The sequence below is a fragment of the Hyperolius riggenbachi genome, chromosome 1 (genome assembly GCF_040937935.1).
Source record: "Hyperolius riggenbachi isolate aHypRig1 chromosome 1, aHypRig1.pri, whole genome shotgun sequence".
NCBI lineage: Eukaryota > Metazoa > Chordata > Amphibia > Anura > Hyperoliidae > Hyperolius > Hyperolius riggenbachi.
Genome location: NC_090646.1, coordinates 345,993,730 through 346,019,488, shown reverse-complemented (window position 1 = coordinate 346,019,488; position 25,759 = coordinate 345,993,730). Strand labels below are relative to the sequence as shown.

Below are 25,759 nucleotides of genomic sequence, written 5' to 3'. Positions count from 1 at the left end.
TGTTTTTTCCGCTACAAAAATAAATGAAGAAGATTTTGCTGTAATTACTGCGAGTTGAGCCCTGGTTCCTTTGCATATTTCTAGTACTGCAGAATACCCACATCACAGACAGCAAGGCACTAGGGTGAGGTTGGGTGGGTTGTTCATTCCAGTTTCACCATTAATTAAGCTCACCTTGCAATATCAGGTATTAAATTTGCAAATTGATTCCATGGGCAGGTACTTCTTTGTTCACTGTACAATTATGGTGAGACCAATACTTATCCTCACCCTCTACACCCCCCCCCCCCACACACACACACACATACACTTTATAACTCCTCCCTCATTAGAGAAGGGGCTAATTTCTCTTTAAATTACTCTTAAACCCTGACAGCTTGGATGTGTGATTTTAGCACTGTATGGAATCCCTATTACTATAGATAGTACCTGCATCAAAATCAACCTACCACTTTTGCCCATCTGCTGAATAAGATCCACCTTTTTGATGCATGCAGAGATTAAACAGTGTAGCAAACGCCTACACCTGCTTCTCTGTTACTCACAATATTTCATTTAGAATTGATTACTTTTTTGTGTCTTAGTAGTAGCAGTATCGTATTGTACCGTGTTAGCCATCTGTAAAACCAAAAAAGTTTTTAATCTGGATGATACCATTTATTGGCTAACTTAAAAGAATAAGACTAAGCTTTTGGCTGTGCTGCCTTCGTCAGACTTCAATTCTGTTTGCTCAATAGATGTGGGAACAGACAGCTATATACATGCAGCATCAAAAGGGATACATAGATTTTTTGCAAGCATAAATACATGTCATTAACATGCCTTGAAGGACAGATGTGAGGAGTTAAAAAAAAAGATCTACTTGCCCAGGGTTTCTTCCAGCTCCTGGGGGCTTTCCTGTGCCCTTGCCACAGCTATACTTCCAGCGGGTGGCCTGGGGTCCCCTCCAGTTTAGATGCCGACCTTGCCAGGTTGGCATCTTGTGCACCTGCTCGGGGTCACGCTCACGGGGCCTTCGGGTTAAAACTGCTGAACAAACAGTTACTACTGCTGAACAAACAGTTACCAGCGGTCAGAAGTCATGTGACAAGCAGTGCAGGGAGAGAAGAAGTTTACCTGACAGATGCAAGTTATATTACTCTGAAAAATACCTTGTGTGGCAGATAAAAGCAAATGGCTGTTACTTTTTGGGTAGGAGGAACTGATTGGTGGGTGGGGGGAATTCATGTTAATCCTGCTGAATGAACAGTTACCAGCATTCTGCAGCCATTTGACAAGCGGTGGAAGGAGATAAGAGGTTAACCTGACAGCAAGTTAAATTATACAGAAACAATTCCTTGTGTGCAGAAAAAGAAAACAGTTGTTACTTTCTGGTTGACCCTTGTATTGTCCTAGACCTATTGTGATTGTCTTTTCTACTTACCTAAAGCCACATACACACGCTCGACAAAAGGCTTTTAAATGCACGATTATTAAACAACTTGAAGAAGTTGGACAACTTTTGTCAAGTAAAGTTGGACAACTTTTGTCAAGACGACAAGATATTATCACTGATAAGAGGCGACCAACGACTGATAAGACGCAGCTCAAGTCAACTCAACAGCTGGATTGATTTGAGCTGCGTCTTATCAGTCGTTCATCGCCTCTTATCAGTGATAACGCCTTATCATCTTTACTTGACAAAAGTTCTGTATCTGCGTCCCTTCCCTCCCGCTGATTGGAGGGAAGTGACGCGGGCGGGTAGCGCCGATACGGAGGAGGCGGGGGAGCGGCGCTAACAGACAGGCGAGAGGTAAACATTGTGCTGGCGACACGCTGCGTGTCGCCAGCACTGCGGGGGGTATAGCGGCGCGCAGGGGGGTCTTGGAGGCACACCATGGGGCAACAGAGGCTGGTGCTAGTGTACACAACCAGCCTCTGTGCCCCACTAGCATAAGTAAATCCCACCTCAGGTTCTTTTTAACACCATTTTCATACAGGTGCTGCAGATCTGGAAACTAGTGAACAAAATAGTACAAACCTCTGGAGCCAGCACTGGATTGTAATATAATGCTGGGAATACACAATGAGATTTTTCAGTCAATTTATTGTCCGATCTTATTTTTGATCGATTTTACGATCAATTGTCTTATCTTTTCTTATCAATTTGCATTCACTTCTATGAGAAATCGATCCTAAAAATGATCGAAAATAAGATCGGACATGTCGGAAATTATCTATTGAACCATCTGCTGAAAAAACTTATGGTGTATTCCCAGCATTAGGGCAAACTGTCAAACAAGTCCAGTTAATCCAGTTCTCCACACTGTGATTTAGGTACCCATACTAGAGTACTGTGTTTTTCCCATCTTCTCTGGAAGGTCCCTGAAACCCCCAGAACCCAACTCCTTAATTAGCCTTGTTGCCTTTGAACCTATGCCTTAATGTCTATAAGTCTGTCTATTATGTACTTTACTTACTGTCTTTTTTTCCACTATGACATATGCCGTGTGTTTTCCAAATAAGTTCGTGTGTGATGACTGTTGTACTTGGCCAATAAAATGGATTCTGATTCTGACGTGCACATTAGTGAAAAACTCTTTTCAAAGTATCTGAAACTTAAATCATGTTGCTTTTAAAATAAAGATAAAACTTTTAACCAAGAAGAGAAGATCGAGGCACTGTTTATTGCATTGCAAGGTGCCTTTAATCAACGGTGAACAGACATCTGGGTATACAGTGGGGGTGAGGGAGGCCTCCGAGGAAGCTTTGTTTTAAAGCGAAACAGCTTTCAGGCCTCCCTCACCCCCACTGTATACCCAGATGTCTGTTCACTGTTTATTATTAAAGGTATGCAATGCCTCTATCTTCTGTTCTTGGTTGAACGATTGGCTTATCTTCTGAGAGCATGTTATGACAAAGTGTACACAATCGGGTGTAGCCAGTCAGTATTTAGCCTGCATCTAGTGCCAGTGTCTCTCTAATTTTGCTGTTCAAAGATAAAACTTTTATGAAAGACTAACATACCGTGCTACATAGGCTATTTTGTAATTTAACGTGAACCAGAGACGTAGCACCCTCATGTATTTCACCATATATATCAGTGGGAACATTCGAGAAAACACCTACCCTGCTCTCTGTTTCATTCTTCACTGCTCATCCTGCTTCTACTACTTAATGATTCCTGAGCAAAGCCAGACTAAATGCTCAGTCGGGGATTTTATCAGGGCTGATAACAAGCTGGCTGAACAGTGAAGAATGAAACAGAGAGCAGGGTAGGTGTTTTCTCTAATGTTCCCACTGATGTATATGGTAAAATACATGAGGGTGCTTCATCTCTGGTTCACTTTAATGTTGTAACAAATTATCCTTACTTTTCAGTCTGCAGCCAACTATGTCTTTCCACTCATTGCAGTAATTTAAACACAATCCTGCTCCCACTTTGGCAGTGTACACCAGACAGGGAACACCACTTAGCAACGGTTATCTTTTTTTTACCTAAATTCCAGACTGAAGCATGCACATCTAATGAATTTTAGATTCCTCAACACGCAGGATTAGCAACACCACCAACTTACCTTCAGGAGTTTAAAACTTTAACATGTAACCAAAATGGGAAATTAAAGGCTAATTTGCATTGGCAGATCATATGTTCATTTTTGATAAAAATAAAGAATATTGCACTAAACAAAAAAAATATTTAAAGTGAACCTGAGGTGAAAATAAACTGGTAGATAAACAATTTTGTTTATCCTCCTTCTCCTAAAAATTGCTTTTTTTAGATATCCTATGGTTTTATTTTATACAGTATTTAAACATTTACAAAATAGATTCAATGTTTAGTTGTATCTGCTCAGTGGAAGCCTATTAAGTGTCCCTAAATTAAAATACATGAACTATTGACCTTTTTCTACCCCCTTCTACTCTCAGAAGTTGTATTCTGCCAGGAAAACTTGTATGTCTGATTTTCTTATTAGTAATATTTACTATATTCCAAACATGGTACCAAGAAGACAGAAGCTGTTACTTCCATTCCTAAAAATTAACTCTTTCAGGCAGCAAAATAAAACAAGTCAAACAGCCTGTTAATATGTTTTGTACTGTATATACACATATTTATCTCATCACATCACACGTTGCCTCGGTTACACGTTAATACTAGAGTGGTCTCAATTGATTTTCATTGATATTGAACATTGATCAGTAATCGAGCATCAAACACTTATTGGATTCCACAAGACAGAATTTCTCTGTCCATAGTTTGAAGAAGTAATGTTCTCAGCCCTGTTTCAGAAATGATTTTATACAGCAGTCAAAACCAGCAGTTAAACTGTACATTCGAACTATAAATGCAATATAGTAACAATTTTTTTTTTAAAGTGTTTAGAATTCCTGTGAAACCTACACACTTTAGATTGTTTCCATCTGTGCTATGTATGGTCTAACATTTATCATGTAAACTAGGCGTATAGTATGAGCCTATCCCAGCTGAGTCACGTTCATTCCTATAATAGAGGTGGGAGGTAGAGAGACAGGGGACCTGCTTCACTTGATGAATCTTGATAAACTGGATGCATACATGTATAAAGAAAAAGAATCTTAAGAGTCTTAAGACGTTCTTTAAAAAATGGAGACCTTTCTTAAAAAAGGAATTGCCAGCATCTGAACTACAGCGTCTAATTTACCCCTTCAAATAAATACACAGCCTGATATGCCATAGAGGAATGTAGGGGAACCCTTGGAACTAATTCTGGAACTGAACGACAACTGATACTTGCCCAACTGAGGGGGTGCTTGTTTTAGAAAGTGCTAGTCAGGAAAAGAGAGTTTGTGATGATTGGGGGGGGGGGGGGGGGGGGGTTGTTCACAGTTGGGGGCAGTTGGGGGTGGGGCAGGAGTGTTTCTGGCTGGGTTTGTTTATGAGAAAAGTATCTTACTACCGCACTTAAGTTTATATGGACCTGATGGGCGGCACTGTGGCAAGTGTGGTTGGCACTCTTGCCTTGCAGCGCTGGGTTCCCCCATTCGAATTCCAGCCAGAGCACCATCTGCATGGTGTTTGTATGTTCATCCCATGTCTGCGTGAGTTTTACTTTTGCTTTTGGTACTTAAATTCAGGTTCATGTTATAATCCTTCCTCATTTATAATCTGCTCTTTGCATATCCATTTACTTACTTTGGCAAGTTATGGTCTTACTTGAATGATTTATTTGTGTCCGTTTTATTGAATCATGATTTTAAAGTGTGCTTATTATTTTAATTGTTTTATTTGAGTATTACGATAGATGGATACTTTACATAAAATGTAATAATGTGATGATGTTACTTTTCCTTCATATGAAACAAGTTATCCACAGCTGAAAATTCTGTCACACAACCAGAAGCAGTTGAGTTTGGGGGTGTACATGCAAAAAGGGTGCCTTGGAAATTTGGGTACCCAGGAATAGCCAATGGTAGGATAGCGGTAAATTTGCTCTTTTGCGGTGCTATTACATTAGTAAAGTATCCGTAATGAATACCAATATTGTACTACAGCTAAACCTAACTCTATTGCCAGGTAGATGACTAACCTTAACACCACCTCTTGCCTTACCTCAACGGCCCCCCAATTAACTTTAACCACCCCCTGCCACAACAAAAATGTTTGGGTGCTGCGGAAGTTTGGGCGTCGATATACAGTAGGTGGCCATATGAATAGTGGCTATAGGCGGAAATGTGGTTGCTTAAATTTCCTGTTTAATTGAGGAATTAAGTTCAGGCCATGTGTAGGTGGGGCTAATGCAACAGATTGGATAGGTACAGACTACAACTCTGAAAAGATAGCGGTTAATAGCATTGACCGGGTGTTCCAGGAAGAGGCCAATGTCTGAGCTTTTTATTAGGTATTGTGAAAGTAGTTTATTTGAGATCATTCACAGAATAAAACAGGCTCCGCAACTGACTGCTTCCGATTGCTTTCTGGTCTATAAAAATATTTGTACCTGGAGTGTGGTTTTAATACCTTTAGTTTAAATATACTATTATTTTCTACTTTGTTGTAAGCAACACTTTTTATTTATTTGTTTAAAAGGTGGGAAGACCATGAAGTTTTTGCTTGTTTTGTTATACACACTATGGAAATAAGAACCCTTGTCTGCCGTATTTTTTCAGGTGGCACATGCTGGCTCCTACAAGGTTCAAGTTCAACCTGCAGCTTGATGCTGCTTTCAGCAGTTACATGGGAGGAATGCTGTGGAGATGGGCACTTTGACACAGCCTGGTCCAACTATACTGATCCCATGAACAAGATCAGCCTGCTGGGTTTCCTAGGACTAGTCAACTGTAAGCCCTGTAGAGGTGAGTCACCAATATACTGTACATGAATGTAAGTTTATGGCTATCTTGTAAAAGTACCGCGTCTTCCTTAGTTTCTTGTGTGTCTCTTGTTGCTGTACTAAGATAATTATCTGGTTTCCAATAAATGTATGAACATATTTAATGATGCCAGTGGTGACAAAAGCTTGATTTTAAGGTATTTGTGGATTCATACTTCAGATTAAATCAATTTAAACTGAGACCCTGGTTAATAATTCAGTGTACTTGCATTATTTATTTTCCACCATTTTTGTGATACAAGCATGTCCACTACACTATTTTCCATATAAACTGTTATCCTTATACTGATATCAATAAGGCAAATAAGGCAAGTAGTCTATTCTGATTTCTGTTCTCATTCTTGTAATGTTGACATGAGTACAGAATAAGTTTGCATTTAAGTGCAAAAGCAAATACAGTGGTACCAGTACACAGCATTGCTGATCAGAGCCTCAATTTAGGTTATTTTAAGTACACTTACACTTACTTACTTATACTCTTTTTACATAGTGTATATAGTCATGTCACTAACTGTCCTTCAGGGGAGCTGGGGGGGGGGGGGGGTGGAGCAAAACACCTATCTGTATGTTTTTCAGAGGGCCTATTATCAATAATGCAGCATGTCTGCATTATCGATTGTTTATCACATGGCATGATGTTGACTAGGTACACTTTTTGATATCCGAGCTTATAAACTGTGCCTTCTCATTTTCAATTTCCTTCAGCTTCACATCCATTACTACCTAGTTGACAGCTCATTACACATATAAAAGTAAGAAATGGATGAAGACTGACTCTACTATTTGATTCCTCCAATCTACATACATTTCCACTCAATTGCTTATTTCCATACAACCTTGTCTTTTTATCCGCACTGTAGGCTTATCTTCCCAAAGTCCCACTGACCTACACCTGTTCAGAACAATACCTCACCTAGACAAATGTGTGCTTCACCCATACCTACTGTTATTACTACTGCCGTCTTCTCTCTGCCTTCTCACCCTCTCCTATCCAATCCCAGTATTCCACTTCCGTCATGCCCAGTGGACACCAATTTGCTAGCTCAGAACTGAAGTACTTAGTTGAAGTAGAGGTATTGTCGAATTATAATTTATATAGGCAGCACAGTGGCATATTGGATAGCACTCTCACTTTGCAGCCCATGCCTACATGGGTTTCCTCCAAGCACTCTGGTTTCCCCCCACGTTCCCAAAATATACACTTAAGTTAATTGACTTCCTGTAACGATTGTGGGATTCTCTCCGTGATCAGCGCACAAGACGTGCACTGACACTGCGGAAATCCTCCACAAGCGTATAATTTGCGGGAACCCAGCAAAAGGTGCAATGCACCTGTAGAGGGAAATTCCTGTCGACAGGTGGAGCTGTGGAGTGCAGAGGAACAGCTCCTCTGCCCTGCCACACACGCCAGACAGGAATTGCACGAGGGGCAGAAACGCAATCGCAAGAGAAGCAATTGAGAATGAGCACAGAGACAGATTGTATGTGTGTGCACCAAACTAGTCACCAACCCGCGACGGTGCACACACCACAGCAGATATGAAGTAGGAACGCGATCGCGAGAGGTGCGATCGCCAGACGTGACACAAGGCTACAGCAAGGCAGAGCACGAGAGTAGCAAAGGCACAGCAAATCATACAATGAGAAGACAAGGAAAATAACAAACGCTAACTGAACGCGAACACCGCACTCATTCGCAACAGTGCACACGTTCGTGCGCGGTCTCCACGTGATAAGCACAATAGAGACAAGCACGCCTAACTAACCACCGACAGACAAACATGAAACAGAGGACGCGAGCGCTTGCTTAACGGTTACCTCACCGAGCCTCCAGCAAGCGTTCGTAACAGACAAGACAGACACATGAAAACAGGAACAAGCGAGAGATAGGATCCACAGCACTAGCGAAAGTGGCTAGTGCGATCCAGGAAGACAGAACAGAAGGATCCACAGCACTAGCGCGAAGCGAGTGCGATCCAGGTAGACAGAACAGAAGGATCCACAGCACTAGCGCAAGAGGCTAGTGCGATCCAGGGAGACAGAACAGAAGTATCCACAGTGCAAGATGCTAGTGCGATCCAGGGAGACAGAACAGAAAGATCCACAGCACTAGCGCGAAGTGAGTGCGATCCAGGTAGACAGAAAAGAAGGATCCACAGCACTAGCGAAGACTGGCTAGTGCGATCCAAGTACAGAGTAGTAGACCAGAAGGATCCACAGCACTAGCGCAAGAGGCTGGTGCGATCCAGGAAAACAGGACAGATCAGAAGGGGCTACCAGTAACAACCGCTGTTCAGGTTAGCACCCAGACACACAGAACGATTTCCTGTTGACCACCGCTGGGACAGGACAATCGCAACAGACAAACAAAACAGATAAGCAATCCTAACTGCACTAGGGCAACCTGCCTAGTGCAGTCCCATGAATTACTCTAAACAAATCTTCAAACAATGAGCAAGACTGATACTCCAGGCGTGTTACACAGGACTAAATCCTTATGACCAGCGAAGGTCTGTGGCATCACATGGTGTATATAGAGCAAGCCATCAAAGGATGTGGCTAGGCAATCTGCATGACAAACGCATGCAAATTCCTCAGCAGAAGCAAGCTGCAAAACTGACAAAAGGTCTCTCTTCCAGAGACCTGCAGAATGCAGACCTGAACAATGGTCAAAAAGCTGCCTGCCTGCACAGGCAGCTGAGCAGATCATTACACTTCCCCATAAAAAAATGGATCTAGACTATGATGTACAAATGACAATAATAGATTGTGTGCCCCTATGAGGGATAGTTAGTAGCATATACTCTGTAAAGTGCTGTGGAAGATGTTGGAGCTATACACAGTAAATACTAAATAATATTAATAATATGCAACCTTCTTGTTACAGACAGCTGTGATGGTGTTCAGTGTTCTCCTGGAAAGACCTGTATTCTCAAGCAAGGACGGCCTCAATGTGAATGTGCCCCTGACTGTTCAGGACTCAATGGTGATATTCCTGTATGCGGTTCTGATGGCAATACTTACCAGGATGAATGTGAGCTTATCACCCACAAGTGTCGTGGACAGCCTGATCTAGAAGTCATGTACTATGGAAAATGCAAAAGTAAAAACAATTTTCTCTCTACTCTTATTGTGTTTCTGCCATAATATATTAAAGCTGAGCTCTGAGTGTTCTTATAAATATCCCTGTAGCTAGTATTCCTTTTCAGAAAAGGTTTACTAGTGATACCTAAAATCTCATCTAGAAGTCCTCGGTCCCATGATCCCTACTGCCAGCAGTACAATTGGATGTCAGAGGTCCCTGGGTGGACTGATCCAAAGGCTTGTAATGGCGTAGAAGTGGATGAGTTTCAGAGCACAGCACATTGTTGGTGAGAGGAAGCACAGGCCTGCAAGGCATCCATGAGCTAACAGACTATTTGTAACTAACCCTGATACTGTCAGATAAAACAGACGTAGTTTATTTAATAACTAAGCAACAACTATACATTTCTGCATTTTACAAATTAGTCATGAGTTCAGCTTTAATATACACAAAATTATGCAATTATCTTTGTACTCAATAGCAAAGGCTGATTTGGCTTTTTTTGTGTGATAAACTACTTTACTTCAAGTGTGAAAGGCAGTGATTGGTTGCCTGAAGTAGGTATTTGTTAACCTCTATTTTCCTACTGGGGGAGCTGCTGTCATGCAGGACAAACATATATGCCACATTCCCAATAATCTACCTTGACATGGCTGCCTGCTATTATAAGCCAGATGCTAGTCCCAGGGGTCACCATTCTCATCTGCACTTCCATGTAGTGGAAGATGGTGCATTCCCCTACCATGTTATCCTCCAACCTTTGCATTATGACAGTAATGTCAGAATCACTTAAACCCTCACTGTCTACTGAATAGCAGGGATCTACCAGCCAAAAAGCCAAAACAACTGTTTTGTTTTACAAAATAGACAGAAAGGAGTCCATCTGATGCTTTGCTTTATGACTCACTAAATAAAAAATATAAAATCATTCAGCCTATAGAGATGAAAACTACCGTATTTTCTGCCGCGTAAGATGCAGAAAATAAGACGCACCCAGGTTTAGAGGGCAAAAACCAGGGGAAAAAAATATATACTTAACCTGGTTAGTCAATGTTCCAGTAGCGTCTTGTACATGTTCTCCCCCAAATGGTGTCCTCCTGTATCTCCCATGTGTCCTGCTGTGTCCCACATGTTTCCCCCATGTGTCCTCCTGTATCCCCATATGTCCTCCTATGTACCCCATGTCTTCCCCATGTGTCCCCTTCTGTCCGTTCCCATTTCCCTGCATGCCTCTGCTCCCTCCCCCTTGTGTCTCCTGCCCCCCTTGTATTGCGGTGTGTAGTGGCAGCTTACCTACTCCATGCTCCAGCGCGGATTGCAGACCTCTGTCTCCTCTGCACTTCTTTCTCCCTCTAGTGATGATGCGATCAGTACAAGTCATTCACTAGAGGAAGATGCAGGAAGGAGATGGAGGTCTGCAATCCTCGCGGGTGTATGGGTTAGGCAAGCTGCCACTACACACCACAGCACACGGGGGGGGGGGGAGGGGGGGGGGTGTCAGGAGACAAGGGAGAGAAGGCATGCGGAGGAACGCAGAGGTCTACAATCACAGTGGGTGCATGGATGATGTAAGCTGCCACTACACAGCGGGGGCCAGGAGACACAAGGGGGATAAAGAGGAGGCACGCAGGGGAAGCGGACACACAGGCAGGGAATCTCCGACGTTCCGGCGGTTCATATCGGCGGACGTTTGTAAGTTGGGGATTCCCTGCCTTTACAGTATTTTTGGGAAAAAAAGTGCATCTTATATGGTGGAAAATACGGTAAATACGGACTTGAGATGATAATTAAAAGGTGTAGGGTATGATCTAAGTAAAGCATAGATTTTTCCCATGAAAGATAAGCTTACTATTAGGTACACTAAGCAAACATACTGTCTTCTGTGGAGGACGAAGGGGAAGAGAGGTAAAAAGACAATAGTGATGGCTACAGAAAATCCAGTTTGGTATATCCCTTCTTCAACAAGTAAAGTATGCTCCAGACCTGCTGTCTGTGTAAAAAATAAAAAATAAATAGAAAATCATATATTATGTAAATTTGTGTAAAAATACTTATGCATACTTTTCACTGTAGTAATCTAAGGGTATTCCATTTCCATATTTGAAATATTCTCAGTTACATAGTAGTATCTTGAATTATTCCCTTCTACTTAGACATTATAACAGTATCAGTAACTTACGCCTTGATTATTTGTCTGTATTTCAATTTCCCAATATTTTTCAATTTCATTGGTATAATTCTGTGAAGGCTCTCATTTTTCTAGGTTATAGTTTCTCTTTGGTATGTTTAATTAAGAGTAGGACTGGTCAATGAGACCAGAGATGATGCAGAATTATGCAATTTTTTAAATCAAATATACACAGCTTAAAATGGACCAGTCCAGTGAAGTTAATGTGAGATTGCATAATCCTGCAACTCAGAATTATTTCAATCTCGTTGACCATCCCAAAGTAAAAGTAGCTGAGCCCTCTTTCACCCTACTTTTTTAACCACGCATTAGAACCACTTATCCAAGCAATTCAGAGTGACCCTTTAATAAAAGAATTGAAAGCCAGGAATAATAAAATAAAGGGATTGGCGTATGCGGGCGATCTTGCTCACCTTATCAGATCCGACAGTCTGAATTCTGAGAGCAGTTGAAGTATTAAAAAAATGTAGTCTCTGTTTGAACTTTAAAATTAATTCTGGTAAAACAACTATCCTTGACCTGGGCTTTTCAATCCCCTCAAGACAGACAATTGAATCCATCACTCATTTTAAGTGGCGTTATGACTAAGCTTTTTGGAGCCAACTATAGTATGCTGCTGCAGGACCGCAAAAAACTCCTGGATAGCTGGAATAAACCCCACTTTAACCCCTTAGGCATAGTCACTATAATTAACCACTTACTGCACTTAGTGCAGTATATCTATGTCCTGGGAAACATCATCTGAAGTCCCAGTGATCCTCGTTTTCTGCTGCAGGTGGCCGCCGCTCGCTCCATGCACGGTTCCACGTGGGTACTCGTCGATGCTCATTAGAGGGGAGATGAATAAATGGGGAAACAGTTCTCATTCATTAATCTAAGTCTCTGTGTCAATGAGATGCCTGCGTTCATTGTAACTAGGAAGGAACACGTCCACGCATTACTTCCTGTTCATGTACTTATAGTACGCTAAAAGGAAATAATGCGCTAAGACATCTTGTGGCCAGATAGTAAAATTATACCTAAATACATTTATTTTAAGACCCACACTTTTAAAATTAACTCCTTCCCTTGCAGACTCTCCCTTTTGCATAAAAAAAATGACAATTAAAAAAAAATACATAAATAGTTACCTTAGGGACTGAACTTTTTTTATACGTATGTCAAGAGAGTATATTACTGTTATTTTTTAATTTATGGGCTTGTAATTAGTGATGACGCAAAACTGAAAAAATGCACCTTTATTTCCAAATAAAATATTGGCGCCATACATTGTACTAGGGAAATATTTTAAATGTTGCAATAACTGGGACAAATGGGCAAATAAAATGTGTGGGTTTTATTCACAATAGAATGTTTTATTTTAAAACTATAATGGCTGAAAACTGAGAAATAATGTTTTTTTTCTTATTATTCCCATTAAAATGCATTTAGAATAAAATAATTCTTAGCATAATGTACCTCCCAAACAAAGCCTAAATGGTGGTGAAAAAAAACAAGCAATAGATCAATAGATCATTTTGTTGTGATTAGTAGTAATTCATTAATTAACCACCCCCCTAACGGACAAGAGCAATTTTCACTTGTCAATACTCCTCCCGTTTATTCGCCAATAACTTTATTACTACTTATCACAACAAAATGATCTATATGTTGTTTTGGTTTTTTTTGCCACCAATTAGGCTTTCTGTGGGTAGTACATTTTTTTTTATTCTAAATACATTTTAACAGGAAAAATAAGAATAAAATCGGAAAAAAAATAATTATTTCTCAGTTTTTGGCCGTTATAGTTTTAAAATAAAATGGTCTTCTTTGGATCAAACCCATACATTTAATTTGCCCATTTGTCCCAGTTATTAAACCATTCAAATTATGTCCCTATCACAATGTATGACGACAAAATATTATTTGGAAATATAGGTGTCATTTTTCTGTTTTTATTTTATTTTATTTTTTTGGGCTGGTCCATAATTACAAGTAGTAAAATAACATTTCTTTAACAGTTTCACACCATCAGAAGCTAAGCCCCGCCCCATCAAAGAAATCTGCCTAAGCATGTTTCCCCTGATGCTGTTCAAAGCATAATGGATTTCTGATGTTGTTCTCCTTCTTCTGTTTTGGCGCAAAAATGTGTTTTTTTTTATTTTGAATTTGGGATGTGAAACCTAGCATGCGCAGCTGCGAGGGTTGATCAGGACACAGGACAGTTGGAACTGTGTCTCATGCTCCCTGTCACCTCTTTTCAACCAAAAAGATGGCTGCCACCATGAAATCACAAACATTTGCCTGTTCTTTTAAAACAGGGTGGGTAAGAGGTTATATTACCTATCTATTTTAATTAACATAACTAATGAAACTTAATGACAGTATGTAAGCTCCTCTTTAATTAGAAGTGTATGTGTGTGTGTATGTGCAATTTTACTTTTAGCCCACTAGGTGTGAATACCCTCCTGTTTTACAGGAAGTGTTCACTTTTTTTTCCCCACAGTTTACTATCTTCTAACTAATTCCTGTTTTATGAATGGACATGGACTCTGATCGGGGTCATGTCCATTCATTTCAGGCATTGCGATTGGGTAGAGGAACGCTCGTTCTCCTTCCGCAATCGTGGATCGTGGTGTCCCGGAGGATAACAGCAGCGGAGGGGGCGCGAGCTAGTGCCCAGCGGCGGGAGCGAGTAACGCATTAAAACATCCTGGAGCCGTTAACAGTCTCCAACAGGACATTTTAATGTGGCAGCTCATCTGCAAGTGGTTAACTTATTGGCAAAAGAAAGGGAGGAGCGCTGACAGGTGAAAATTGCTCTGGTCCTTACGGGGAAAAACCTCAGTGGTCAAGTGGTTAAGATGATGATTCTGCTTAGGATGTTCTTTATGCTTCAATGTTGTCCTATTCACATACCTCTTTCTTGGTTCAAATTTTGTCAGAAGATGATGAGGAACTTTGTATGGAAGGGCACAAGGATTAAAATAGCATATAAACTATTAACATTTGAAAAGTCACCAGTAGGGCATGCTCTTCCAGACATCCAAATTACTATCAGGCAACCCATTTAGCATTTAGGGAGAGTGTTGGACTGGAGGTGAGGACCGTTGTCTATGGATAGAATTGGAATTAGATTACCTCAGAAATAGCAATGTGCTTGCCTGTGACTTATCAACTATCAATCAACAAGTGTTCTAAAACTACAATGTACAAATAGGCCTAGTGCACTACAAAAACCGCTAGCAGTTCTGCAAAACGCTAGCGGTTTTTGAAGCTTTTTTTCTTCTTATTATGAAGCGTTTTGCTAGCGTTTTGCGGTTTTGTGTAGCGTTTTTGTGTAGCAGATTACAGATATTGTTACAGCAAAGCTGTTACTGAACAGCTACTGTAACAAAAACGCCTGGAAAACCGCTCTGATCTAGGGTTTTATCGAGCGTTTTGCATTTTTCCTATACTTAACATTGGAGGCAGAAACGCCTCAGAAATCCAAAAAATGCTGCAGCCCGGGAGTTTGCTTTTCAGCTAAAACCGACCCGCTCTGGTGTGCTCCAGCCCATTGAAATACATTACCCAAGCGTTTCCTCAGCCGCAAGCGTTCCTAAAAACGCAACCGAACCGCTCTGGTGTGCACTAGGCCATACTGTCTATTATGTAATAGCTGTGTAAACATGTTCCTACTTTTTATGTTATAAATCGGAGCCAAAAGCTACACTTTGGTTTGTGTATGTTTTAGCTGCGTCCACTAGTAGAGGGGATTCTGTTTTATTTTAAATGTAACATCACAGCCAGTGCTGGTCTCTTTTCTCAGAGAACTACAGATGATTTTTCTTTGGCAGAAAAAAACTTTAGTGTTAAAATCCTGCCTTGGTGTCAGGTTTCACACACAATTAGTACAGAATGTGAATGTTTACTCACTGTAGCAGATAAGACATACATTTCTTTCTGCTTAGTGCCTTACACCAGCTGTCCTCAGACATTTCAGCCATACCTGAAAGCCCCACATGTTATCTGGATAGCTCATTCAGAGAGAGAGAAAACCGGCAGCTAGTAAGACCTGTCACCTGCAAAAGCTAGAAAGTACACACAGGGTTATCAAATGTATGGAGAGGGATTCCCCCCTCCGCTCATGATTGACTGGTCTGACACCAGTTTCCGACAACAGTCAGTAAGACACTTTTATCACATGAAAGGAAGAGATAAACAGGGAAACATTTACAGCGGTACTTGGGAACACCTAGACAATTGTTATCCCAGTAAAAAAACAAACATGTTTATTGATTTTTGTCCTTTAAAGGCTCTGGGTAGTTTAGTTAGAGAATGTGCTCATCCACTGATAACGCCAACTCTAAAGGTACTTAAAGGGGTTCTGTGGTAGTCAAAAAGTAAAACAAGCTGACACTTACCTGGGGCTTCTATCAGCCCAGGTAAGTGTCAGCTTGTTTTACTTTTTGACTAATACAGAACCCCTTTAAATACTTTATTAATACATTACCATGTCCATCTTCTCTTCTAGCTATTGCCAAGAACCCTGGATTCATCCCTGGCCTAGATAGGGCTTGGCTCAGGAAAACTGGTTTAGCCCAAGACTCCAGGACCTGGGAGTTTCATAAGCTCTTACTCTGTCCAACCCTCCCCCTCAGTCCTTCCCTCTTTTCCATTTTCTACATATCTCAAGTTATATATCTAAAGAAGTTACAGGTGCAGAACCATTAAGGACCAATCTATGCAGCTTAGAAATATGGTTCTTGCCATCGAGAAGCCCATCTCATTTATATAAATCACTGCTGAACACGACAGGGAAACTAATAAGCTAAAAACACAATGGGAAAGAGATCTAAAGATCACCTTAGACGATAAAACCTGGATGAGCATCTTCAGACTCATTTGGGTTCCTAAAAATTCTTCACTCCAACTTATGCAATATAAAGTGGTGATGGGATGTGCCCTACACTGACACAGTGGGGAAAGTATATGGTTTGCTTTTTCCTTTTGCTGGACGTGCTCACCGCAGATAAATACAGTAATTACATGCATATTTGGTGGTCCTGTCCTCCTATTCAGAAACTATAGAAAGAGGAAAGTCAGGCCTGAATCTTTGTCACATTAATCCATGCCATGCACTGATGAGGATCAATCAATCCAAAACAGTCTGCATGCAGGTTGGATTAAAGTGTGGCTCTGTAATAATAACAAGCTGATACATCATTACATTCCAGCGGATCTGGAGGCATGGCTAGCTCACAGGGACATCAATGGATAATTTGCATATTTCAGCAGTGATGCACTGGGAGAAATCTTGGAGCTAACTCTAACCTAAATTCTTTCAAATACTTTCTGTTTTTGTCTTGATGAACTAACGGTAATCTTTGGCTCTGCATTTCGTAATCTATCTATCCTCTGACCTACTCCTTTTTCCCACCCTGATGGATAAAAAAAAATGATCACTAAGATGGGGCTGTGGAGTCAGTTTGAGTCGAAGTCAAGGAGTCAGTGCAATTGACTTCGACTCCTAATAAATTTAAACTGTAATTAAAGCGGAATATAACCCAGCATTTCTTCTTTGCTCTAAAAAATTATTTACAGCATATTATATACAACCAGCATTTTTTTTTTTACTAGACCAGCATTCAAAGGGTTACACACAGAGCTTGAAAGTTCAGTGCAGTGAAATGTGGACCCATCCGAAGTTGTAGATAATGTGTTTACTTCAATGTATCAAGTGAGGAATGTGACACATTCTCTGACTGGAGAAGCTGCTGGACACAGACAGAGACTTAAAGCATTTCTGAATTTAATACATAATGAATAAAACCAGTTATTAATAAAATGCAAAGCCAGCTCACAAAGGAAAAAACTGTACTTTTGGGAACGTATAATATCTAAATGAATAATAATACTTATGCACAAATGCAAATATGATAACCGTATGGCATATAAAAAGTAGGAAAACATGTTTTTATTGAATGATATGTCAGGGTTTTAAACCACTTTTAAAGAGAAAATATGATAAAAGTGTAAGGCTTGGTGGTGTATTCTCCACAGTCAGCATGCAACGCATGAGCTGACGTGGAGGAGGTACACACACTAGCACAAGGAAACAGGCTATCCCTAGTATAGTGGAGGGGAGGACTGACTCCAAAAGGAGATTGTGGCGCACAGAGCCGGTGCAGATCCGACAGCCACAAACAATACTTTTGCGATAACGTCTCAGTGCAAGGTAGCGCTGAGCGCATAAACCAGAACTGAGGAGATCAGGACAGGTAGACAGAATGAACGCTTGCTAGCTAGCCGCTACTTAGTGACAGCAAGCGTCCACAACAAGACAGACTGGAATGAGGCAGCCAATGCGTTGCAGCGATGGCGTGCCTCACAAAGACAGGACAGGATAGTCAGGAAATAGCAGGATCGAGATAGATGAACGTAACACAGATAAATATACAATAAGTATGTTTTCCTAGCGTATTACAATTACAGCTATCAATGAAACTATTTGTAACGTCTGACTAACATATGTATATATTGGCAATGAACCGATATATGACATAAGCAGGAACTCTGAGTAGGACAGGAGTAATACAGGGAACAGGACTCAGAAGGATTCGCTATCTCTTCGCAGAGATGAACGCAATCCACAAACGGTAACAGAACAGGATTCAGAAGGATTCGTTATCTCTTTGCAGAGATGAACGCAATCCACAAACAGAACCAGGAGCAGGGTAACTTACTCAGCACGGGTGATCACGAATACGCGCAAACTACCAAAACGTGCTGGAAAGCTGACTAACTGCACACAGGATATAAACAGTTCGTGTACGTATACATCAGCGACACTGATGTATCAACGTAACACGAATACAAGGAAAATAATAAACGTGCTGGTATGCATATATATTGGCAATGAACCAATATATGATGCAAAGACCAGCAAAGTATCTTTAGAACAAGAAACACGATCGGGGGCTGAAGCAACAGCAAGACAGGCTTAAACTGAAGCTATGAAAACCCGAGGAGTCCTGCAGGAAGCAGATCTTTATACTGAGGTCATCCAATGGGAGCAGACATGCAGATTCCCACACAGGTGAATGATAATCAGTCACAAGCTGACAGCAGGGAAAGGCAGACAAAGCTATGCAGCTTGCATGGAAAGAGATCAGAACTGCCTGAGCTGCAGCACTACTACTTCCAGCAATACCTGCTGCAGCAGCGATCATGACAGTACCCCGCCCTTAAAGGCGGATACCAGATGCCTCTCAAAACTGACCTTCCCAAGGAGACAACCTAACTGATAATTCATGATGACCGGGACAGCCCGGCAAGACCAAATTCCAGAATCAGTCATCACAAGACTGGACCCATCAGAACCAGAACCTACAGAACCATGATTTTCAGAAGAAAGCCCCCCGAAGCTCTCTGAGCGATACCCACTGCCTTCCAGGGACCGTCCAAAAATGCCAAAGCCTTTGCAATGCCCACCGGAACTGTCTTTACCAACACAAAACCCACTGTTGAACCAGTCCAAGGTACCAGGACAAGCTTCCTCAGAGATCTCCCAGAACACTTTAAAGCTCCAAAGAGATCCCAAAAGATCAGAACGCCCTTTAGGCTCACATGGAGAACTATCAAGAATCCCCATGGAACCTATGGCAATTCCCGAGTCAGGGTTACAAGGACAAACATCAAGATCAGGGCTTTCAGGGACCAGAACCATCTCTGGGCATGCAGGCAGACTGGCAACATCAGAACATGTCTCCCCTAAGGAAGCATCTGAGTACGCTAACACCTTAGACACACTTGGGCATTCTGGCACACAAAGCACATCTGGGCACACTGGTACAAGAGAAACTTCTGGGCATGTCAAGGAACTGTGAACCTCAGGATCAGCCAAGATAGGACCGAAACCAGGACTGGACAAAAATTCATCATGACTAGACTTCACAAGCACTGGACTCTCACTAAAGAATGCAGGAACAGACTTGGATGTCGCTGATTCTAGCAAGGTTGTTAACAAATCAGGTTCAGGGGCATAAACAAGACAGGACAAGTCTTCTGATGTATGACCTGAGCTAGATAGGAATTCCACAACTTCTTCTGGACTGGACAGAGACTCATCTAGTACCTGGGATTGGGGCTCCAAAGTAGCTGCAAAACAAGTCAATATTACAGCATCCCCCACTGAACTGGGCAAATCTGAGGAATTCCCTGGACAGGAAGGGAACTCCGGAATCTCTGCCACACCGGCCAGAGAATCAGAATTTTCCAAAATACAAGGCAGGGTTTCAGGAACGCTTACTAAATCAGACTGAAATTCTGAGACTTCTGTTATTTTGACCAGAGAATCAGAATTATTCATGTTACAGGGCAAGACTTCTGAAACATTCAGAGGACAGGGCTGGAGTTCCTCGGCTATTACAACACTGGAGAGGGACTCCACAATATTGGTTAAATCAGACTGTGTACAGGGCAAGGTATCTAAGACACTTGCTGACGAGGACAATATTTCAATGACTTCTGCTTCATCAGACAAAGATTCATCAAGTTTATTTAGAGTGGACTTTAATTCTAAGACAGCTGCTAAACAAGTGAATATTGCTGCAACACCCACTGAGGTAAGCAGTGCCTCAGAGTCTTCTGCTAGAGGGTTTGAAGTATCCAAAGTACTGGGTGAAGCATAGGACTCTGCGACTCCAGCTTCACTGGACAGGATCACTGAACAGTCCATATTGCAGGGCAAAACCATGGAAGCACCTGCTGGACAGCATAAGGATTCTGTGACCTAAGCTTCATAGGAGAGATCTACTGCACAATTCATGGTACAGGGCAAATTTACTGGAACATTTTCTGAACAAGGTAATAATTCTGCGCTTTCAGGTTCACATAGCAGATGCTCTGAGCTATTCACGATACAGGGCAAATTTACTGGAACATTTTCTGAACAAGGTAATAATTCTACGATTTCAGGTTCACATAGCAGATGCTCTGAGCTATTCACGATACAGGGCAAATTTACTGGAACATTTTCTGAACAAGGTAATAATTCTGCGATTTCAGGTTCACATAGCAGATGCTCTGAGCTATTCACGAAACTAGAGCGAGATGTAGAAACAGGAAGATCAAGACACAATGTTTGCGCATCTGAATCACCATTCATTTGTAAAATTGGAAAATTCAGATGCTGGGGTTCTGAGGTTTCTAGACAGGATTGCTGGGACTCGGAAACTGATGTAGTGCATCTATTGGCATCTGCTGGATCAGACAGGAGTTGAACTTTATTAACACAGGTAATTTCTGCAGAAGTGTTTGCAGAGGCAGGCAAGATTTTTCTGGTGTCTGTTTCACTGAACAAAGACTCATGAGTACTGGCTAGACTGGACTCGGAAGTCAGCAGGACCTCTGGATTCTCTGCTGAGAAATTTGTGCAGGGCAAGGTTAAGAAAGTATCAGTGGCTTCTGTTTTACTGGGAAGTAACACTGAGTTATCCATGGTACAGGGTGGAATTGCAGGAACTTCAATTTCACACAAAAAGAGCTCCGAATCACCTGCTGAATCAGCGAAAGGTGCTGAAGCAGGCGGGCCAGAACGCCAATTTTGCGAATTCGGAGTCACATAAAAATCATCCAAAATCAGTTCCCACACATCAATCAAAGGAGCCACACAGTCATACCTACACACACCAGTCTCTATTAGGTTATAGGCTGACTTAATGCATGCATTCAATACCATTTCACTTTTTGCACTGTAAAATTGACAAAATGAACTTGAATCATTCTTCCATTCACAGACCAGGGCTTCCATCTCTCCCCTCTCGAATGGAGGATCCCATGCATACTTAACAGCGAAACATTTAGGCTGATCACAGTTTGCAGATATGATTGTGGCAGGCCCATGTATAGGGTTAATTAGCAGGTGATTGGCAGATTCCTTATTCTTAAGAATCTCCAATACCTGTAGCAAGTGTTGAACTGTAGTGTATGCAAACTTCCCTTGGTTCACAAATAAGTTGATTTGTTCAATACTCTGTAATATCTCCTCATAATCATACTCAGATAATTCTTTTAAACAAAAATCTTTATTTTCCCTAGCCAGGGAGGAAAGTTCATTAGTAGTTTCATAAGTCCATTTAACTCCCCTGAAAGACAATTGCATTTCATTATCTGTTAATGGCAAAATCTCATTATAGGTCTCAGTCGCTAAGGATAACGACTCTGCAGATCGGACACGTTTCTTAGAACGTTTGCGTTTTGCCTTAGACCCTGCTGCCTTTGGTGATTTATTCAAAGCTGCAGGAAAATTATCAGGAACACTCTCTGCTTGCTGATCATTTTTGCAAACAATTGAAGGGGAAGCTGATTGGCCTGCTGCCTGGAGTTCATTTAGAGGAAAAGGCAATGAATCTATGCGCAACCAGTTATGGATCACAAACGCTAGAAATTCCAGCGGTCTCTCTTTCAAATCGGAATGATTGAGAACATCAAATGCCCACTGAAATAATTCCCCTTTAAACAAAATATAACTTAGTTGGAGTGCCCAGGTTGAAACAGGAGTCGCTTGGAGATCGGGATTGGCCAGGAACCTGGCACATTCAGAGAAAAACTCATTTTCTGTTTCAGAGCTAAGTTCTTCAAATTTCTTAAAGGAACAGGAACCATAATTAACAGTGTCATACTTTCTGGGAATCCCCCCCACAATGGGGATTGGTAATGGGGTTTTCATAATGTAAGGCTTGGTGGTGTATTCTCCACAGTCAGCATGCAACGCATGAGCTGACGCGGAGGAGGTACACACACTAGCACAAGGAAACAGGCTATCCCTAGTATAGTGGAGGGGAGGACTGACTCCAAAAGGAGATTGTGGCGCACAGAGCCGGTGCAGATCCGACAGCCACAAACAATACTTTTGCGATAACGTCTCAGCGCAAGGTAGCGCTGAGCGCATAAACCAGAACTGAGGAGATCAGGACAGGTAGACAGAATGAACGCTTGCTAGCTAGCCGCTACTTAGTGACAGCAAGCGTCCACAACAAGACAGACTGGAATGAGGCAGCCAATGCGTTGCAGCGATGGCGTGCCTCACAAAGACAGGACAGAATAGTCAGGAAATAGCAGGATCGAGATAGATGAACGTAACACAGATAAATATACAATAAGTATGTTTTCCTAGCGTATTACAATTACAGCTATCAATGAAACTATTTGTAACGTCTGACTAACATATGTATATATTGGCAATAAACCGATATATGACATAAGCAGGAACTCTGACTAGGACAGGAGTAATACAGGGAACAGGACTCAGAAGGATTCGCTATCTCTTCGCAGAGATGAACGCAATCCACAAACGGTAACAGAACAGGATTCAGAAGGATTCGTTATCTCTTTGCAGAGATGAACACAATCCACAAACAGAACCAGGAGCAGGGTAACTTACTCAGCACGGGTGATCACGAACACGCGCAAACTACCAAAACGTGCTGGAAAGCTGACTAACTGCACACAGGATATAAACAGTTTGTGTACGTATACATCAGCGACACTGATGTATCAACGTAACACGAATACAAGGAAAATAATAAACGTGCTGGTATGCATATATATTGGCAATGAACCAATATATGATGCAAAGACCAGCAAAGTATCTTTAGAACAAGAAACACGATCGGGGGCTGAAGCAACAGCAAGACAGGCTTAAACTGAAGCTATGAAAACCCGAGGAGTCCTGCAGGAAGCAGATCTTTATACTGAGGTCATCCAATGGGAGCAGACATGCAGATTCCCACACAGGTGAATGATAATCAGTCACAAGCTGACAGCAGGGAAAGGCAGACAAAGCTATGCAGCTTGCATGGAAAGAGATCAGAACTGCCTGAGCTGCAGCACTACTACTTCCAGCAATACCTGCTGCAGCAGCGATCATGACAAAAAGGTTCTATTTCTCAGATAATAGTCACCATAAATAACTTACAGTATATATACAGTAATAGCATTGCTTAGTCCACAAAAATGAAATAAACCAATCAAAGAAAAGTTACTTGTGCTGCTGCAATAAAGTAGTCACTGTTTTTTTTCAGATATACTGTACATATATTGTGTATATCTTTTGTATATGTTACGGCCAGAACCCGAAGTTTGGCCACTTCTAGTTCTGGCCGGCCACTTCGGGTTCTGGCCGGCCAATGCGCGAAGTGGCCGCTGCGCTGCGGCCAATGTTAGAAATGGAATGATTCCTCTGACATTAATGTATCTTCTGGCCGCAGTGCAGCGGCCAAACGTAGAACAACTTAGTTCATTTAATGCAATTCAGCCGGGCGGCAATGTAACAATTCAAGCCGCCGGCTTTTTCTCTGCATCTTTCTCTCCTTCTCCCCCCCCCCTCCCGCCTCTCTCGCTCTCTCCTATGGGCAGTCGGGCGGGGACACGAGTGTCCCCCCGGAGTCGTTCGTCGCGGCAGGGGAATCCTGCCGTTCTTGCAGAGCGGGTGCTGGCAGAAGCGATGTCTGCAGCCTCCCCGCTCTGCTTTCCTGGTGCGACGAACGACTCCCGGGGACACGCGTGTCCCCGCCTGCTGCCCATAAGAGGAGGAGAGAGAGGCAGAGAAAAAGCCGGCGGCTTGAATTGTTACATTGCCGCCCGGCTGAATTGCATTAAATGAACTGTTCTACGTTTGGCCGCTGCGCTGCGGCCAGAAGATACATTAATGTCAGAGGAATCCGGCCGGCCAGAACTAGAAGTGGCCAAACTTCGGGTTCTGGCCGTAACATATATAATAAATAACATCTCTGCTGTAAGAATAAAGCCCAATAAAATGTGTAGTTGTATCACTTAGTAGGGATGGACAATGAGATGCAAATAATTCTGCACTGATGCAGGTTTATGCACATTTTGTATGCAAATGTGTGAACTCCCTTTGCTCATTAAATTAATTAATTTGATAGGTTATTACATTTGGGGTTATATAGTAGTACTATACACACGCATGTATGTAAATAAGGCGGCAGGAAATTTGGGAGCAGGGAAAAGCCACAAAAGTCTCACCTTGCTCGTGCAACATTCCCGGCAGCTTTAATTACTGTTCCCCCTCCAGGGCGCCGTGGACTCAGGGGTAAGACATAATTAGTCTGCCAGCTATTGCTGACGGCTCAATTGTGCTGTTTGTATAGATATTTGGGCTTTGCATTTTGACAGTTACCAAATTACCACCTGATCACCGCAATAGCCATAATGCATGGCCTGTGGTGGTGCATGGTGCGCCGTTTTTGCCTGTCTCGCCTGTAAACCTGGTTTAGATTATTCATGAAGAATGTATAATAGAGGAAAAATCCCCTCCTGCAGAGTACCTGCAGAGTACCTGCATTTCACTCTTAGCTGTACCCACAGTTATATTGCTTAGGGCCCGGTTGATTGTTGTTTGTTCCTGTCTTCGCCCTCTACAAGTACTCTTACAAAGGACTTTTTTTTTATTTCTATCTAACAGCTACTCTACAGCTATATTCTAAGTTTAGTTAAAATGCATCACTGGTGTACATAAAAAAGACCTTCCTGTCCTAATATTGTCTGTTTAATAAGATTCACGCTGATATGTGGGTTTGGTGAATCTTATACAGACAACATGCTGGGGCATTTGCGTTGGCAATGACAGGCCGAGATGGCTGAGCCTGACAGCGTAGAGTGTCAGCTTCTTGGTCAGGAGCTTTTTGTTCCCAAAAGCAGATGCCATCTTAATATAACTTTAAAATTGCTAAGCTCTGGCAGTGACTAAATTACTTTTATGTTACATACTTTCAATCAATAACATTGGTCTATGCAAATTAGAGGAGTCAAAGTAGAGGAGTCGGTGGAATCAGAAACTGAGGAATCTGAGTCAAATGAATTTTGTACTGACTCCATAGCCTTGGTTGAGAACTGGGGGACTTATATAACATTTTATCTACCCACTTGGACACATACATTTACTGAGCTTATGGCCCTTGGGACTCTAAGTGAAATCCCTTGGGTTTAAAAATTGGACAGGTGTCCACGAAGGCTGCATGAGAATATTAAATTCTGAGGATTTTTCTAAAATGGTAGCAATTCCTGCCATGTTTTCCAATATTCAGACCAAGTGTGGATTGTAATAGTGAAATATTACTTAGTAGTACAGTCTCGAAAGAATGATTT

At 41.8% G+C, this 25,759-nt stretch overlaps 1 protein-coding gene across 2 annotated transcripts in view; it reads left to right on the top strand.

The window, feature by feature from the left end:
* FSTL3 (follistatin like 3) overlaps positions 1-25,759 on the top strand; it is a 71,693-nt gene that overhangs the window by 8,335 nt on the left and 37,599 nt on the right. For both annotated transcript variants that reach the window (XM_068271242.1, XM_068271241.1), the window contains exons 2-3: positions 6,130-6,315; positions 9,241-9,456. In XM_068271242.1, the coding sequence (XP_068127343.1) occupies positions 6,177-6,315; positions 9,241-9,456 (355 nt within the window). In that variant the 5' untranslated portion in view covers positions 6,130-6,176. The remainder of the gene's footprint in view (positions 1-6,129; positions 6,316-9,240; positions 9,457-25,759) is intronic.